The sequence below is a fragment of the Bos indicus genome, chromosome 15 (genome assembly GCF_029378745.1).
Source record: "Bos indicus isolate NIAB-ARS_2022 breed Sahiwal x Tharparkar chromosome 15, NIAB-ARS_B.indTharparkar_mat_pri_1.0, whole genome shotgun sequence".
Taxonomy (NCBI): domain Eukaryota; kingdom Metazoa; phylum Chordata; class Mammalia; order Artiodactyla; family Bovidae; genus Bos; species Bos indicus.
Window position 1 is genome coordinate 63812380 of NC_091774.1, and position 19780 is coordinate 63832159.

A 19780-nucleotide genomic window follows, 5' to 3' on the forward strand; every position below is an offset into this window, starting at 1 on the left:
CCATATAACGTCTACAAATACTTTGCTTAATATTTATATCCATACTTGATATCATATACTTATGAATATTTGATCCTTTCACATACTGTGTTTTAATTGAAATAATTTAAAATAGACAAATTTCTTCCTTTGGAATAGTCAATTTCTGAAAATAATATAAATTACCTTTAAGCACTGTTAAAAACAACTTAAGACAGCTTTTATTATAATGTAAAATGCTCAAATGAGTCAACTATTTTTTAATAGTTTAAATAAGTAAATGCTCAAATGCCACTATTCCTAAATTTAGGTGACTAAAAAATAGAAGTACATGATACACTACCTCACACTCTCCTTCCCCAAACAGGCTGGATTATATCTATTTGATTTATACACTGTGACTTTTTCCTGCTGTTTTCCATCAACCTTAATTGTGAAAAATGGTGCCATGTTGCCCTCTTGATATTATTTTGGAGATCAGTTAGGTCTTAAACCATCCAGATGCATACAGTTCTACACATATCTGTAGAATTAGCTCACTAAGGTCTGCTCGGCAATATTTTTAATTGACTTACATGTTCTGTGGGAAAAGAAGAATCATAAAAAGTCTTTGCAATTGCATTCCTCTCTTCACTGGGCTCTCCCCTGGGATCTGGATGGATACTTGAGTTATTCAAAGTGTCAGCAACTCTGTTAATGCTGGTAGTATCTGGTTGACAAAGAGGAAATGACAACTGAATTTTATTCTCCAGGGACTCATTTTAGTGACTAAACTTGTTTTTCTCTGATCCCATGCTTTGGTATTTTAAAAGTAACAATTTCTATATTCTTATATTGAATACTGGTTTTCATAGACTTTGCTCTTACATTAGGTACTTCATTTCAGAAAACATTTCATTGCTACTTTCAAAAACCTGCTGATTTCACATTACCACCAGTGACACAGTGTTAGGATCTTCTCAAACAATATAACATACATTAAAATGTTATCCTTATTCCCCTGGTTACTGGACTGCCTATGCATATAAACATTTATATAGTAAACATCTTACTAATACAAAGGGAAAAGTCTGAACCAACTGAAAGATTTCTAAATTATATTTAAAAAGAAATTGACTATAAGAAGGCCAACAAAGGGCTGTCTAGTAGGGGGTCACTGTGTTTTAATAAATAGATAACAATTTAGAGCAACATGTCTTTGAAGGCTAAAAGATATTTAGGAGTATCTTTTATGAGTCTGAGTATTTTACAAGTTGAATTACTATAGAATTTTAGTCATCTCTCCTTGCATCCTATCACTGAGATTTAATTTAGAAGGAAAGACTTGTAAGAAAATGGTAAATGTTAGATCTGTCCATTGACTAACAGCATTAAACTGCTGCATTTGACAGACAAAATTAATGGAATCTGAAGTTAATGCATTTTATTATATTAGGAAAATGAGTTTGTGAAATGAGATTTTACAGTGTTTTTGTGTTTTGTATTTTTCCCTAATTACTTCTCCATTCAAATAAGATATACTTGCTTTGCTTTTAATTCCCACTTCTTTTTAAAATTTTCTCAATTTCCTTTTTAAAAGAAGCCTGTTAAAGTCAGAGGGGCCATGCAAAGCTTTCCTAATAAGCCATATTTCTGTAATGGGTCTAAATGCATATTGTTAAACAGGCAAAGAAGAGAGAAGTCGCTCAGTCGTGTCCAACTCTTTGTGACCCTGTGGGCTGTAGCCCATGCTCCTTGGTCCATGGGATTTTCTAGGCATGAATACTGGAGTGGGTTGCCATTTCCTTCTCCAGGGGATCTTCCAGACCCAGGGATCGAACCCAGGTCTCCCTCATTGTAGGCAGATGCTTTACCATCCAAGCTACCAGGGAAGCCCCAAATATTTCTTTGAGCCCCCCTTTTTTTGGGTGGGGGCAAGAATACTGGAGTGGGTTGCCATTCCCTTCTCCAGGAGATCTTCCTGACCCAGGGATTGAACCCGGGTCTCCCGCATTGTATGCAGATGCTTTACTGTCTGAGCCACCAGGGAAGTCAAGGCAAATTTCCCTAAAAATCTAAGGCTGTCTAACAGCCCCAACAACTTAAACATGTTGAGATTGCTATTAGCAAATAAACATTTTTATTATTATTATACTTCTTAAACAGTGATTATCTTTGTTACATTTATACAATACCTATACATGAGATATACTGCATTTCTATTTTAAAATGTCTTTAATATGAAAATTTTAAAGTACATAAAAGTAGAGAGAACGAACCTTAATGTACTTCTCACCTAGTTTCAGTACCTTCAATATTAAGTCATGTGTATGTCATCCATTTACCTCCCCATCCCTCTTTTTTTATTCTGGAGGATGTTTTTATATCATGTGGTAGTCTTTACTACACTCTAAAGAATAGAACAGTCCCTACAATCTGAAATACTGACTATTTGAATGTATCAATATTGATCTATAACTATTAAGGGATTCAATTTAAACTGTTTCAAACAATATATATCAAGGATATGAAAGGTAATGTTACACCTCACTATTACTTGGGGCTTTCCTGGTGACTCATGGTAAAGAACCTGCTTGCAATGTGGGAGACCCAGGTTTGATCCCTGGGTTGAAAAGATCCCCTGGAGAAGGGAAAGGCTTCCCACTCCAGGGTTCTTGCCTGGAGAATTCCACGAACAGAGGAGCCTGGTGGACTATCATCTATGGGGTCACAAAGAATCAGACACAAATGAGCAACTAACACTTTCACTTGGCTTCCCTGGGTGGCTCAGGTGGTAAAGAATCTGCCTGCAATGCAAGGGATCCATCCATGTTCCATCCTGGGTCAGGAAGATCCCCTGGAGAGGGGAATGGCTACCCACTGCAGTATTCTTGCCTGGAGATGCCATGGACAGAGCGGCCTGGTAGGCTACGCAGTCCATGGGGTCGCAAAGAGTTGGACACAACTGAGTGACTTTCACTTCACTATTACTTGCCAAACAAAAAAAAACAAAGAGCTGGATTTGTGGTGCTAGTGAAGGGACAGACAAAACAGAAAAATTAAGGAAGGAGGGAAAAATTAGAAGAAAGCGAGAGAAACTAAAACAGTTCTGAGAGAAGGAAGCTTGTTTTGTGTGTGTTCTTAGTATAGAAAGAAAAGGAGTAAACATGAATGCAGGCAGAAGCCTTATCAACAACTTTACTGCATTTGCTCTAGAAAGTAAGAAAAAAAGAGACTTGGATTAGGTAGATGGTCCTAATTTAAAATTAATGACACAAATGTGATTGTTTTTGCTAGTTTCAGTTCTTTGATAATGAAAAGGATTTTTTTTTTTAATTTCCAAAATGCAACTGACCTCTGTACATGTTATGTTGATAATACTGGTTCAGATTTAAATGAAAAGAAATCTGCTTCCATTTAAGTAAAACCTTTCCTACTTTTATATATATATATATATATATACACACACATATACAGAGTCTTTAGATTTAGGCAAAATAATATATATAGTAATATAAATTTTCATATTAAACAATCTGGAAAATTTTTACCAAGAATAATAAGTAGAAAAGCAATTTTTAAAATAATTATTTTCTTACCTGGTCCAACATCATTCCTGGCCTCATCCACACTAACATTTTTACAAAGTGTCATCGAAACAGTCTTTTTGTTTTCTAACAGACTTACTGGTCTCTCGTTCAGCAACAAAGGAATGCTAGATGTTGAAGTGCTCACTGTTTGACTTTCAATTTGATTTACTTTTGACCAAGAACTAGGGCCTAAAAAATTCACATACACTAGAGTTTTCTCAGTTTTTTTATCTGAAGTTGAAAGATCAAAGGCTGACCTTCCACTTATGTTTACTAAATCTCCAGATGGCTTTATGTGAAATGAACATGATTCTTCCAGCTGTCCTTCACTGTAAATTTTTCCTGAAACAATGTCATTTAATGACTCCGTTTTCTCTGTACTATTTAACAATGTATGCTGTCTTTCATTAGGGAAGTAGTCTTTTTTTTTAACTTCAGTTATCTGATTCTCATCAATCTGACTTTCTTTATTGGAAAACTGCATTTCTGTGGAAGTTTTCACATGACTAGCAGTTTTCATATCTTTGGCTTGTGAAGCATCTATATTCTCATTGTTAATTTGAAGATGGGAAAGAGTCACATTGTTTTCTAGACACCCCAAACAGTTCTCAAATTGACTGTTTTGCATATCATTTAGATTTTTCCATATAGTTCTTTTCCCAGGGCTTGAGTTGGGTGTCACCAACATAGGCATGATATTAACAATTTTATCTGAATTCTTTAAAAGTACATTCAAATTGTCACTGAAAACAGCAGAAGAAATGGGGTGGTTGATTGCTGTATCACAAGGAATAGCTAGTTGAGGTTGCTCTGAAGGACCTTCACCAACTTGCTGAACATCTGAAGTTTCTTTAAATGGCAATAGGCTACATTCACTTTTTTTATTTAACAGTTGTGTCTGTCTTATTTTACATTGTTTATCATCTAACATAACATTATTTGAATCCTGTAAACTATATTTCTGAGGCTGGACAAGATTCCTTTTTATATCTACAGAAGAATCCAGATCTGTTTTGATTTGGTGGCTATTTGTAATTACCTTCTCTGTGGTATTTTCTTGAGTCCCTGGAAACAATCTCAACTGTTGTTTGAATGGCTCATCTTCAGAAACATCTTTTTTATGATTTGTATGGCAAGCCATCTCATTTAAAATACTGTTAAATGATGTGCTGTTATTTTCAACCCCCAGATGTGTATTTGCATGGTGAAGATCTAATCCTTCAGTTCTTTCTAGATGGATCTTTTCTGTTTCCATTGATGAATCTGCCACTACAAAGGGAATACTTGGTGATTTAAGTTCTGTACACTCATTATCTTTCTCCAAGTCCACCTTGTTTTTTATTTCTGTAGTAACCACTTTTGTAAAGTTGGTAATATCCAAGGTTTGTCCTTCACTAATTAATTCTTTTTCTCTGCCGAGGGTTTTGCCTAGGGATATTTCACTTTGGTTTTCATCCTGTGGCACAACAATATCAATTTTATTCTTGGAGCTTTTTTCAAAAAGCTGTAAGTCTGTTATAAAGAGAACACAGTAAAATTTTGGGTTATATACTAAAGCCTGCTTTTATAACACATATTAACTGTTTTTAAAAAATATATTTAATTTTAAATATTTCACTGGCAAGCTATTATACAAACATAATGACATCAGTTTTACATAAATAGCGAGTTCCCTTTAATAAGCATGGTAAAATATTTGGTTCTACTTATATTAAATTTGTATTTCATAACAGAGAAAGTAGTTTTGGTTTAAAAAAGTAAGTTGAGGGCATTACAAACTGGTTATTTCTCTAGTCTGTTACTTCCTTTTGCATATACAGTACAATTCCATACAAACACACAGCTGATTAGATAAAAATTAATTTACACTAATAGTCATATTGTAATTTCTCTTATTACCTAGATCCAGAAGTTGCCAGCTGGTTTCTTTTCTTCACTTTTTTGCTCACTACCTTGTAAATATTTTTAAAATCTGGAATACTTTTGGGCAAAATGTACAGAATATCTACTTAAGATATTAATTTTATTCATCTGGGTTTTAACCACAGATTTCAAAATTTCAGTATAGTTACAATAATCTGTAGGCCATGAAGGGTCTTTTTAATCCAATCATTCTCTCTACAACATCCCCACCAAGTGGTTGTTCAGCCTAGGTTTGAACACCTTCAGATTACCTTCTTTAAACAACTCTTTTTCAATATGAATGAATTAGTCAATTATTTCAATGGTTACAGAAAGGTAATCTGAACTAAGAAAAGTGCTCTAGAATTTGGTCATCAAAAGGTTACTAGTAGCTCAGAGAACAGTCTCAGCAAAGAAACGAAAGCAGAAACCAGAATGCAAAAAGCCAACGAGTAAGTGATGAGAAAGGAAAGCAAAAATGTGTTTTTTCCCCTGAATACTGACTATTAAAGAACAGCTCAAAAGACATACAAGTCCTTTTGTTAAGACATACAAATGGAAAAGTATTTCTCCAATTATACTACTAGGTCCTCAAAGCGAAGACTGAAATTGATATCCCCCTGAAAGACCAATATAAAAATTAGAAAACATCAATATAACTGGGTTACCTTTATTACCTATAATGATTTCCTCTAAAAATGGGCCTTCTTTTGTTTCCCCTTTTTCTTTGTATTCAGTGTCTAAACAACAACTCTTGGTATTTTCTTCCCTTATTTCTTGCCTGGAATTATATTTCTGTATGATGGTGTTTCCTGATTTTTCCACTGACATTTCAGTGTTTACTTCTGGAAGATTCTAGTGTAAAATGGAAAAGATTCCTTTAATGTAAAAACATATTGTTAAAAAGCATAAAATATCTGAACAAATTTTGTTAATGAAAGTGGAATCTATATTTCAGTTAATCATCCAGCAATTTGTATTTGAAAGCCAAATGACTTTTTTACTACATTTAATATATTCCTCTTTATAACAAGATCACTCTAAGTTCATTTAAAGTCTATCATATTTAAATAAAATGGGAGAGCCTTAGATGTTTTCAAACATGCATTCCACATTATTACAAATACCACATATTAAGAATCACTCCTTTATTAAAAGCAAAGTAGTCATGGCAGGCAAATTGTTTTGAGTGCTTGGTGTTTCTATGCATCTTTAAAATAGTGATGCAATTCAACATCTTTTTATTCCCCCAAAATATTGAACATTATTACATGGAAGCACTGCACTAGGCTTTGGGATACAATGATGAACAAAATATAGTCACTATCCTCAAAAAATTTATGGTCAACTGGGAAAGATAGGAAAAGAAATAACAGACAATTTTAATATAGATGGGGATAAGGAAGCACTCCAGGGAGAAGAAATGGCATTTACAGATGTTAAAAAAAAGCAAAACTATAGTCATTTCATGTAGTTCTACTTCATGGAACTACCTGTGATTTACTTCAGCACGAGCTTAGATGCTGTGAGAAGAATGGGGAGAAATGAGTCTTGAGCTAGGCCTAGATCATTAAAGGCCCCCAAAGAGCATGCTAAGGAGTTCAGACTCTACCAGGAAGTCAATGAGAAGTCACTGAAGGATTTTAGATAAGGTTATTAATATGAGCTGATTGGAAAGACCATTCTGGCTACAGTATAAAGAATGGATTGTTTTCCAAACTTCACTAATTAAAAACTGCAATAAGAAATAAGTATGTCTCATAACACAATGAGCATACCCACTCAATGAGATACATTCTAATGTTTTCTATACTACATTAGTTTATTTCCTTTTTAAAACAATGCCAGTCATAAACTACTAGGCTGATTTCCATGAATCACTAATAAGTTGCATTTGGTATCTGACAAACACTGAATTAAGGGGAAACAATACATGAGGCAGAGAGATGCATCACAAGAATGCCACAGCAGTCCAGGTGATATCAGTAAAGTTGAAAAGCCTGAAGAGATGCATGAATTATGTACTGAGCTACTATCAACTGTTGAGTGACTGGATATAAAAACTGAGAGGAAAGTCAAGACTGACTTGCAGAGGTCAGAGTGGGTACCTAAGAGACTGGTGAGTGTTATTTACTGAGCTAGAAAACAGGAATAGGAGGTTTAGAGAAAAATATCATGAGTTCATTTTGAATCTCTTGAGTCTGAAGAGTTAAGACAAAAAGGTGGAGATGTCTAGTGAACATTTAGATGTACTGATTGGGAGCTTTTAAGAGAAAAATTGACTTGGAAAAACAGGTTTGAAGATCGCTGGCAGATAGACGGCAACTGCAGACATACTGGTTGATGAGACTGATTTGAGAGTATACTCTGAGAAGAAAGAATAAAATGCTAATGAAAATCCCCAAAGGAGAGGCAGGGAAAGAGAAACTTGCAAAAGAGAAGTTTGCAAAGGAGATTGAGAAAAATAGTATGATAGTTGCCAGGAGCTTTGGAGTTGGATAAATATAGGTTCAAATCCTGTTTCAATACCTACTGTGAAATCCTAGAAGGATACTTACAGAGTTGACATGTCAACATCATGTGTTGGAATAGCACTGGTCCAATTATACACAGATTTCCTTCAACAGTAAATACTCTAGTACTATACATCTGCAGTTGGTTGAATCTGTGGATGCTGAACCATCAATATGGAGGAACCATTTTTATGAAAGACTGATTATAAGTTATATACAGATTTTTTACTGTTGTGAGGGTTGGTGCCCCTAACCCCTGAGTTGTTCCAGGGTCAGCCATATTAAGAGTTAACAGTGGTTTAAAATAGCAAACATTTACTATCTCATCTTTTAGATGGATGAGGAATGGCTTGGCTTGATGGTTCTGACCCCGGTCTCTCATGAGTGTCTAGTCAAGCTATCATCTGAAACTTGGGGCTGGAACTTCTGCCTCTAGAAGGCTCACTTACATGGGTAACAGTTGTGTTGGCTGTTGGCTGGAGTGCCCAGTTCTCTTTTATGTGGCCTTTTATCCTCTAGGGCGTCTCCACTATATGGGCTCTCTGGTAGGATAGCTGGGACTTTTTTATATGTCTCAGAGAGAGAGAGACTGAGAGAGAGAGACAGACTGAGAGACAGGGTGTTCACCCAAGACAGAAACCACAGTCTTCTTATAACCTAATCTCAGAAGTAACATTGCATCACTTCTGCTGTAGTCTATTAACTAGAAGCAAGTTACTAGATCCAACTCCAACTCTATGGAGGGTATTACAATAGAACATGAATACCAGGAAGTGGAAGTCACTTGGTGTCACTCCTTGGTATGTACCTTCCAAAAATTAAAACTAGAGATTCAAACAGCTAGTTGCATGTCAATGTTCAAAACAGCACAACAGCCAAAAGGTAAAAGCCCAAGTGTCCATCAACAGAAGAATGAACACACAAAATGTGGTATATTCAAACAATGGAATTCCACCATAAAAAGGAATGAAGTGCTACAACATGCATGAACTCTGAAAGCATCATCTAAATAAAAGAAACCAAACAGGACAAATATTGTATAATACCACTTATATAAAATATATAGACAAATTCAGTGTCAGGAAGTAGATGAGAGGCTACCAGGACCCGAGGAGAGGGGGAAATCAGAAGTTATTGATTAATGGTTACACAGTTTCTGTCTGGGATGATGAAATTTTGGAAATAGATAGTGGTGATGACTATACAACATTGTAGCTGTAATTAATGCCATTGAGTTATAATTGTAATTTTAAACTTAACACTTTAAAATGGCAAATTTTATGTTATATATTTTACCACAATAAAATAAATTTCTAAATAAAAATGGTCTACAGAACATCAGAGAAAGTATGATTTTATTTTAGTTTTTAAGAAGTACATATATATGTATGTCTATTTGTTTCTATACAAACTGATGTACAGGAAAACTCTGGAAGTCATATACCATAATTTTAATAATTTCTGGGTGGCTGGGGTTATGCATGATCTTCACTTTCTTATTTTATTTATTTTTTTTTGTTGTTTTACCAAAAGCTACAAGTTTATTAACATAATATATTCTAACATATATCAGTTTCAAGTGGGTCTTTTTCAATCTCAAATAAGAAATCACAATATTCAGCATTAAAAAAAAAAAAATAGTGATTTTAGTCCAAAGTGAAAATGCAGAAAACGTTTACTTTGGTGGATCTGTGTTGATGCCATATTTCTCCTTAAGGAGCTTCAACTGTTCTTCCTTCTTCTTTGTGTCCATCTTCTGAAATGCCCTGTTGGCATTATAGTACAAAACCACAAGGTATCTGTTACAAACATTGAATCCTGACAGGTGATCACATGCATTCTTGGCATCAAAGATGTCCTCATAGATCACATAAGCTGTTCCTCTAGTTTCAGGTGTGTTCCCCACTCTGATTTGACGAATAGGTCCATATTTCCCAAATATATCATACATTTCTTCAGCTGTGATTTTGTAAGGCAAATTTCTTATATACAAAATCTGATTTACTTCTGGTGGAAGTCGAATGTTCGCCCTCTTGGCCGCTTGCATTGCCATCTTGGCGGGCTGATGAAGTTACAGCAGCAAAGACTTGAATTTCTCCGCACTCCTCTGGAGCTCGCTTACTTTCGAGCGCAACAAGGCATCAGATACAGGACATCAACATCCAGACCCCGCCGGAAGCTGTTCTAACTCGACGCACTTTCTTATTTTATTTTTTTAATTTTTTAATTTTTTTAGATTTTATTTTATTTTTATTTTTATTTTTTTCACCTCTCCCCCTGTCAGAGAGAGAGAGAAAAATTCTCACCACGGTCTTCTTATTTTTTTTTTTTTTGAAAATATGTACCATGAGGTACTTTAGTTATTTTCAGTATTCATCCCACTAGCATAATATCTAAGACAGAACTATGTCATACCATATTCTTTTTTTTTTTCTGAAAAATTTCACAATATAATGTTGATAGTTTACCATGAAGAAATTAAGAAAAGAGAATAGTTTCTAATGTTTATCCAAGTATTGACTGTTCGTAGTGCTCTTTACTCCTTCCTGTATTTCCCAGTTTTGTTTTGATATTATCATCATTCATAAAGGACTTTATCATTTTTTATAGCTCGTGCATGCTTCCTTAGCTTTCATTTCTCTGAAGGTGTTTTCACCCCCATTTCAAAAGATACTTTCAATGAATATCTATTACAGAATTGACAGCTTTAATTTTTCAGCACTTTATTAGTATTTTTTTTTTTTGATAAATTTAACACCTTTTATTGCCATACCTCATTTTACTGTGCTTTGCTTTAGTGAGCTTTATAGATACATGTTTTTTTTTTTTTTTTTTTCCTTGTTAATTTTCTGTTTAGTTGATCTATCCATAAGTGTGAGTGGGGTATTAAAGTCTCCCACTATTATTGTGTTATTGTTAATTTCTCCTTTCATACTTGTTAGGATTTGTCTTACATACTGCGGTGCTCCCATGTTGGGTGGATATATATTTATAATTGTTATATCTTCTTCTTGGATTGATCCTTTGATCATTATGTAGTGACCTTCTTTGTCTCTTTTCACAGCCTTTGTTTTAAAGTCTAATTTATCTGATACGAGTATTGTGACTCCTGCTTTCTTTTGGTCCCAATTTGCATGGAAAATCTTTTTCCAGCCCTACACTTTCAGTCTGTATGTGTCCCCTGTTTTGAGGTGGGTCTCTTGTAGACAACATATGTAGGGGTCTTGTTTTTGTATCCATTCAGCCAGTCTTTGTCTTTTGGTTGGGGCATTCAACCCATTTACGTTTAAGGTAATTACTAATAAGTATAATCCCGTTGCCATTTACTTTATTGTTTTGGGTTTGAGTTTATACACCATTTTTGTGTTTCCTGTCTAGAGAATATCCTTTAGTATTTGTTGGAGAGCTGGTTTGGTGGTGCAGAATTCTCTCAGCTTTTGCTTGTCTGAAAAGCTTTTGATTTCTCCTTCATACTTGAATGAGATCCTTGCTGGGTACAATAATCTGGGCTGTAGGTTATTTTCTTTCATCATTTTAAGTATGTCTTGCCATTCCCTCCTGGCTTGAAGAGTTTCTATTGAAAGATCAGCTGTTATCCTTATGGGAATTCCCTTGTGTGTTATTTGTTGTTTTTCCCTTGCTGCTTTTAATATTTGTTCTTTGTGTTTGATCTTAGTTAATTTGATTAATATGTGTCTTGGGGTGTTTCTCCTTGGGTTTATCCTGTTTGGGACTCTCTGGGTTTCTTGGACTTGGGTGATTATTTCCTTCCCCATTTTAGGGAAGTTTTCCACTATTATCTCCTCAAGTATTTTCTCATGGTCTTTCTTTGTGTCTTCTTCTTCTGGAACCCCTATGATTCGAATGTTGTAGCGTTTAATATTGTCCTGGAGGTCTCTGAGATTGTCCTCATTTCTTTTAATTCGTTTTTCTTTTATCCTCTCTGATTCATTTATTTCTACCATTCTATCTTCTAATTCACTAATCCTATCTTCTGCCTCTGTTGTTCTACTATTTGTTGGCTCCAGAGTGTTTTTAATTTCATTTATTGCATTATTCATTATATATTGACTCTTTTTTATTTCTTCTAGGTCCTTGTTAAACCTTTCTTGCATCTTCTCAATCCTTGTCTCCAGGCTATTTATCTGTGATTCCATTTTAATTTCAAGATTTTGGATCAATTTCACTATCATTATTTGGAATTCTTTATCAGGTAGATTCCCTATCTCTTCCTCTTTTGTTTGGTTTGGTGGGCATTTATCCTGTTCCTTTATCTGCTGGGTATTCCTCTGTCTCTTCATCTTGTTTAAATTGCTGAGTTTGGGAGTCCTTTCTGTATTCTGGCAGTTTGTGGAGTTCTCTTTATTGTGGCGTTTCCTCGCTGTGTGTGGGTATGTAGAGGTGGCTTATCAAGGTTTCCTGGTTAGGGAAGCTTGTGTCGGTGTTCTGGTGGGTGGAGCTGTATTTCTTCTCTTTGTTCAGTCGCGCTATGGGGAGGGAGGGAGGGATGCTGCAAACAAATGACACTGGCGTGCGCTCGCAGTGCCTCAGCCACACTGGGTCTGCCCCCGCTCACGGCGCGTGTAGCCTCCCTGCCCACACTGCTCAGGCTCTAGGTTGTTCCGCCGGGAACAATCCGAGGCTGGCCCTGGGTTGCATGCACCTCCCAGGTCCAAGCCGCTCAGGTTCAGGCACTCAGGTAGTCCTCAGAGGCGCAGACTCAGTTGGGGCTGCGTTTTGTGCTCTTCCCAGGTCCGAGCAACTCAGGTGATGAGGTGTTTGGCGAGCGCCAATGCTGCGACTTATCTCCTCCCCGCCACTTGGTTATCTGGGTGTAAAACCGGCGCACCTTCTCAGGCAGATGTTGACCAGACCCCCAATAAGTTTTAGTTAGCAAAGAAGCCAGTTTTATAGATAATGTCTCTCTGGGGCTGCGATTGCCCCCTTCCGGCTCTGGCTGCCTGTCACCGGAGGGGGAAGGTTTGCAGCCGGCTACCTCTGTTTAGTCCTTTGTTCCGTGCACGGGCTGGCGGTGTCTTAGGTTAGGGCTGGCTTTTCGCATGGTAGATATCCCACAGTCTGGTTTGCTAGCCCAAATTATTTCGCTCAGATAGTGCTCAGGGTATTCAGGCCAGATTCTTACTCTCAGTGATGCAGCCCGCGCCGCACCTCCCTGCCCAGCCCCCGCTTGCTAATGGTGGATGCAGGCGTCTGCGCTGCTTCTCCGCTGGAGGAGTTACCGTAGGGCTCGAAATCTGCGAGTTTTAATTGTTTATTTATTTTTTCTCCCTGTTATGTTGTCCTCTGTGCTTCCAAAGCTCGGCACGGATTCGGCAGTGAGAAGGTTTCCTGGTGTTTGGAAACTTCTCTCTTTTTAAGACTCCCTTCCCGGGACGGAACTGTCCCTCCCTCTTTTGTCTCTTTTATTGTCTTTAATATTTTTTCCTACCTCCTTTCGAGGAGTTGGGTTGCTTTTCTGGGTACCTGATGTCCTCTGCCGGCATTCAGAAGTTGTTTTGTGGAATTTACTCAACGTTTAAATGCTCTTTTGATGAATTTGTGGGGGAGAAAGTGTTTTCCCCATCCTACTCCTCCGCCATCTTGGCGCCTTCACCCGCACTTTCTTATTTTAAAGTGTCTGTACTATCTACATTTCTTAAAAACATGATTTATAGTCCGATTAAATAAAATAATGCTGATCAACTTCTTATGAAGGAAGTCTATATTCATTTTATAATCAATCAGAAGTAGGAATTACTTGCCACTTACAAGTAATATTACAAGCTATAGTACATTTATGAATATTAAAACAGCAATAAATATCTCCTGCCTGAACCACTTCAGTATTCTCCAAGCCGGGACCTGTGTCTTAGCTTTGTCTCACTGTCTAATCATATCATCACCAAAATGATATTTTTTAAAAAGTAATCTAATCACTTTACTCCCTTGTTTAAAATCCCCCAAATGACATGGTCAAGAACAAAGTTCCACGAACAGTCTATACAGCCATTTATAGTCTGTCTTCAGTCTCTTCTCAACTCTTCTCCTGGTACTTACTGCACTGCTAGCAACCTCTACAGCAGCCTCGCTAAACAGACATCTAGTTTACATACTGAATTACGATATTTCACATTTCTGATTCTTTGCTCATGCTATTTCATCTATTTTAAATCTTTATCTGGAAATTCTTAGTTATTTTTAACAACTCAGCTAAAATTCTCTTGCCATGTGAGATCTACTCCTTACATGCATGCTACGCTATGCTAAGTCACTTCAGTCGTGTCCGACTCTGTGTGACCCCATAGATGGCAGCCCACCAGGCTCCCCCATCCCTGGGATTCTCCAGGCAAGAACACTGGAGTGGGTTGCCATTTCCTTCTCCAATGCATGAAAGTGAAAAGAGAAAATGAAGTCGCTCAGTCGTGTCCAACTCTTAGCGACCCCATGGACTGCAGCCCACCAGGCCCTCCATCCATGGGATTTTCCAGGCAAGAGTACTGGAGTGGGGTGCCATTGCCTTCTCCACCTTACACACAAGTAAGGTGAAAAAAAATACATAATGCAAACACTAATCATAAAAGATGCAGTAGCTTACTAATACCAGACAAAATAATATTACTAGGATAAGGATGGACATGTTAAATGATAAAAAGGTTAATTAATCAGAAAGTAATAATAATTATAACTGTGTATACATCTAATAACAGGGCTTAAACACACGTGAACAAAAACTGACAGAACTGAAAAGAGAAATATAAATTCACAATTATAATTAATGATTTCTCATTGACTGACAGAACAAGTACACAAAAAATCAGTAAGGATAAAGAAGATTTGAACAATATTATCAACCAAACTGACCTGACATTTATAAAACATTCCACCAACCGACAACAGAATATACATTCTTTTCAAGAATATATGAAGTATTTGCCAAGACAGACAATATACTTGGCCAAAAACAAGTCTTGGTATTGGGAAAAAAAAAAAAAGTCTTACTTAAATTTGAAATCATTAACAGAAAGATACTTGGAAAATTCTTAAATATTTGGAAATTAAACAGCAAGGTTATAGATCCAACTCATATTCATGGGTCAAAGAGCTCACAAGAGAAATTTTAAAATACGTTCAACTGAGTAAGAATGAAAACACTATACATCAGAATTTGTAGAGTGAAGCTAAAGCAGTACTTAGAGGAAAATTAATAGCTTTAAATGTTTATATTAGAGAAGAAGAAGGGCCAATAACCAATAAATTGATAACTCAGATGAAAATGACAAGTTCCTTGAAGGAGAAAAATCAGCAAAATTGACAGTGCTGGAGGTCTCCAAGTTCACCCCCAGGTTTGGTGATTTGATATAAGGACTCAAAGAACTCAATATACAGTTGTACTCCTAAGATTTATAACAGTAAAGAATGTAAAGCAAAATCAGCAAAGGGAAAAGGCACAAGAGATGAAGTCTGGAAGAAACGAGGTACAAACTTCTTTCAAGAGTCCTCTCTTATGGCATGTAGGTATAATCTGAATTTGAAATCAGCTGATTTGTATCTCCTGTTTGTGTCATTTACTCTCTCCCTTCACTCTCACATGAATTTTGGAACTAAGTTCTATAAGTTCTTCCCCACATAAAACGTTACATAATGATGACAGAAGATGAGATGGTTGGATGGCATCACTGACTTAATGGATATGAGTTTAAGCAAGCTCTGGGAGTTGGCAATAGACAGGGAAGCCTGGAGTGCTGCAGTCCATGGGGTCACAAAGAGTCGGACATGACTGAGCAACTGAATTGAACTGAATAAATTTATCCAATTTCCAAAAAATAAAAAGAGTCTTCTCCTAGTGAAGTCACAGAGGACATGCTTAATTCCTGCAGCAATAATTGTGACCACAAATGTGAACTTTTGTCTACTAGGAAGCTCATTAGAGACTTGGTGCTCAAAGCTTAATTGGCCGCTGGTCACTCCCTGCCTTGCATGTACGAAAACTACTGACTTTCAGAAAGAAAGCAGACGTTCAAAGTAAACTACTTAATAGTTTAAGCACAGTGAATCACTCCTGTCTGTTAGGAAATGGTGGGAACCCTCCCCAAATCCAATTTCCAGTTATCAGTCAACAGCCAAACTGACAAGCAGGTCTTCCAGAGGCCTTTTGCAAACCTGCTATGTCAACTGTTTTCTGCACACTGGCATATTAAGAAATTGAAAATCTGAATAATCTGATAATTTAAAAGCTAAATTTGTTTCTAAAAATATTCCCACAAAGAAAAAGCCTCAATAGTTTCACCAATGAATTGTATCTAATATTTAGTAAACAGCAGCAGTTCAACACAATACTCTTTAAGGAGGAAGGAACACATTCCAATTCAATTTATGTGGCTAGTATTCAGTTCAGTTCAGTTGCTCAGTCACGTCTGACTCTTTGAGACGCCATGGACTGAAGCACGCTAGGCCACCCTGTCCATCACCAACTACCGGAGTTTACTCAAACTCATGTCCATTGAGTCTGTAATACCATCCAACCATCTCATCCTCTGTCGTCCCCTTCTCCTCCTGCCCTCAATCTTTCCCAGCATCAGGGTCTTTTCAAATTAGTCAGCTCTTCGCATCAGGTGGCCAAAGTACTGGAGTTTTAGCTTCAGCATCAGTCCTTGGAAGGACTGAACACTCCAATGAACACTCAGGACTGATCTCCTTTAGGATGAACTGGTTGGATCTCCTTGCAGTCCAAGGGACTCTGAAGAGTTTTCTCCAACACCACAGTTCAAAAGCATCAATTCTTCGGCATTCAGCTTTCCTTATAGTCCAACTCTCATATCCATACATGACTACTGGAAAAACCATAGCCTTGACTAGATGGACCTTGGTTGGCAAAGTAATGTTTCTGCTTTTTGATATGCTATCTAGGTTGGTCATAACTTTTCTGCCGAGGAGTAAGTGTCTTTTAATTTCATGGCTGCAGTCACCATCTGCAGTGATTTTAGAGCCCCCAAAAATAAAGTCTGACACTGTTTCCACATCTATTTGCCATGAAGTGATGGGGCTGGATGCCATGATCTTAGTTTTCTGAATGCTGAGTTTTAAGCTAACTTTTTCACTTTCAAGAGGCTCTTTAGTTCTTTGCTTTCTTCCATAAGGGTGGTGTCATCTGCATATCTGAGGTTATTGATATTTCTCCAAGCAATCTTGATTCCAGTGTTTCTTCTGGGCTTCCTCCAGCCCAGCATTTCTCATGATGTACTCTGCATATAAGTTAAATAAGGAGGGTGACAATATACAGCCTTGACGTACTCCTTTTCCTATTTGGAACCAGTCTGTTGTTCCATGTCCAGTTCTAACTGTTGCTTCCTGACCTGCATACAGATTTCTCAAGAGGCAGGTCAGGTGGTCTGGAATCTCTTTCAGAATTTTGCACAGTTTATTATGATCCACACAGTCAAAGGCTTTGGCATAGTCAATAAAGCAGAAATAGATGTTTTTCTGGAACTCTCTTGCTTTTTCGATGATTCAACGGATGTTAGCAATTTGATCTCTGGTTCCTCTGCCTTTTCTAAAACCAGCTTGAACATCTGGAAGTTCACAGTTCACGTATTATTGAAGCCTGGTTTGGAGAATTTTGAGCATTACTTTACTAGCGTGTGAGATGAGTACAATTGTGCGGTAGTTTGAGCATTCTTTGGCGTTGCCTTTCTTTGGGATTGGAATGAAAACTGACCTTTTCCAGTCCTGTGGCCACTGCTGAGTTTTCCAAATTTGCTGGCATATTGAGTTTTCCAAATTTGTTGGCACTTTCACAGCAGCATCTTTTAGGATTTGAAACAGCTCAAATGATTCCATCACCTCCACTAGCTTTGTTCATAGTGATGCTTCCTGAGGCCCACTTGACTTCACATTCCAGGATGTCCGGCTCTAGGTGGTGATCACACCATTGTGATTATCTGGGTCATGAAGATCTTTTTTGTACAGTTCTGTGTATTCCTGCCACCTCGTCTTTAGTATCTTCTGCTTCTGTTAGGTCCATACCATTTCTGTCCTTTATTGAGCCCATCTTTGCATGAAATGTTCCCTTGGTATCTCTAATTTTCTTGAAGAGATCTCTAGTCTTTCCCATTCTACTGTTTTCCTGTATTTCTTTGCATGGATCACAGAGGAAGGCTTTCTTATCTCTCCTTGCTATTCTTTGGAACTCTGCATTCAAATGGCTTTATCTTTCCTTTTCTCCTTTGCTTTTCATTTCTCCTCCTTTCACAGCTATTTTTAAGGCCTCCTCAGGCAGCCACTTTGCTTTTTTGCATTTCTTTTTCTTGGGGATGGTCTTGATACCTATCCCCTATACAATGCCATGAACTTCCATCCATAGTTCATCAGGCACTCTATCAGATCTAGTCCCTTAAATCTATTTCTCACTTCCACTGTATAATCATAAGGGATTTTATTTAGGTCATACCTGAATGGTCTAGTGGTTTACCCAACTTTCTTCAATTTAAATCTGAATTTGGCAATAAGGAGTTCATGATCTGAACCACAGTCAGCTCCTGGTCTTGTTTTTGCTGGCTGTATCGAGCTTCTCCATCTTTGGCTGCAACAAATATAATCAATCTGATTTTGGTGTTGACCATCTGGTGATGTCCATGTGTAGAGTCTTCTCTTGTGTTGTTGGAAGAAGGTGTTTGCTATGACCAGTATGTTCTCTTGGCAAAACTCTATTAGCCTTTGCCCTGCTTCATTCTGTACTCCAAGGCCAAATCTGCCTGTTACTCCAGGTGTTTCTTGACTTCCTACTTTTGCATTCCAGTCCCCAATAATGAAAAGGACATCTTTTTTTGGGTGTTAGTTCTAAAAGGTCTTGTAGGTCTTCACAGAACCGTTCAACTTCAGCTTCTTCAGCAATACTCGTTGGGGCATAGACTTGGACCGTGATATTGAATGGTTTGCCTTGGAAATGAACAGAGATCATTCTGTCGTTTTTGAGACTGCATCCAGGTACTGCATTTCAGACTCTTTTGTTGACTATGATGGCTATTCCATTTCTTCTAAGGGATTTTTGCTCACAGTAGTAGATATAACGGTCAACTGAGTTAAATTCACCCATTCCAGTCCATTTTAGTTCACTGATTCCTAAAATGTTGATGTTCACTCTTGCCATTTCCAGTTTGACCACTTCCAATTTGCCTTGATTCATCGACCTAACGTTCCAGATTTCTATGCAATATTGCTCTTTACAGCATCAGACCTTGTTTCCATCACCAGTCACATCCACAACTGGATGATATTTTTTCTTTTGCTCTGTCTCTTCATTCTTTCTGGAGTTATTTCTCCACTCATCTCTAGTAGCATACTGGGCACCTACTGACCTGAGGAGTTCATCTTTCAGTGTCCTATCTTTTTGCCTTCTCATACTGTTCATGGGGTTCTCAAGGCAAGAATACTGAAGTGGTTTGCCATTCCCTTCTCCAGTGGACCACATTTTGTCAGAACTTTCCACCATGACCCATCCATCTCGGGTGGCCTTACATGGCATGGCTCATAGTTTCACTGAGTTAGACAAGGCTGTGGTGCATGTGATTAGACTGGTTAGTTTTCTGTGATTATGGTTTTCATTCTGTCTGCCCTCTGATGGTGACGGATAAGAGGCTTATGGAAGCTTCCTGATGGGAGTGAATGACTGGTGGGTCTTGTTCTGCTGGGCGGGGCCATGCTCAGTAAATCTTTAATCCAATTTTCTGTTGATGGGTGGAACTGTGTTCCCTCCCCGCTATTTACCTGGGGCCAAACTGTGGTGGAGGTAATGAATATAATGGAGACCTCCTTCAAAAG

General features: G+C 37.4%; 1 protein-coding gene and 1 pseudogene across 1 annotated transcript in view; both read right to left on the reverse strand.

Moving 5' to 3' along the window:
• CCDC73 (coiled-coil domain containing 73) overlaps window positions 1-19780 on the reverse strand; it is a 116377-nt gene that overhangs the window by 5054 nt on the left and 91543 nt on the right. Inside the window, exons 14-16 of the mRNA XM_070804003.1 lie at window positions 6128-6305; window positions 3558-5060; window positions 555-688 (exon numbers count right to left, since the gene is read on the reverse strand). Coding sequence (XP_070660104.1) covers window positions 555-688; window positions 3558-5060; window positions 6128-6305 — 1815 coding nt within the window. The remainder of the gene's footprint in view (window positions 1-554; window positions 689-3557; window positions 5061-6127; window positions 6306-19780) is intronic.
• LOC109569738 (splicing factor 3B subunit 6 pseudogene) lies at window positions 9472-10161 on the reverse strand (annotated as a pseudogene).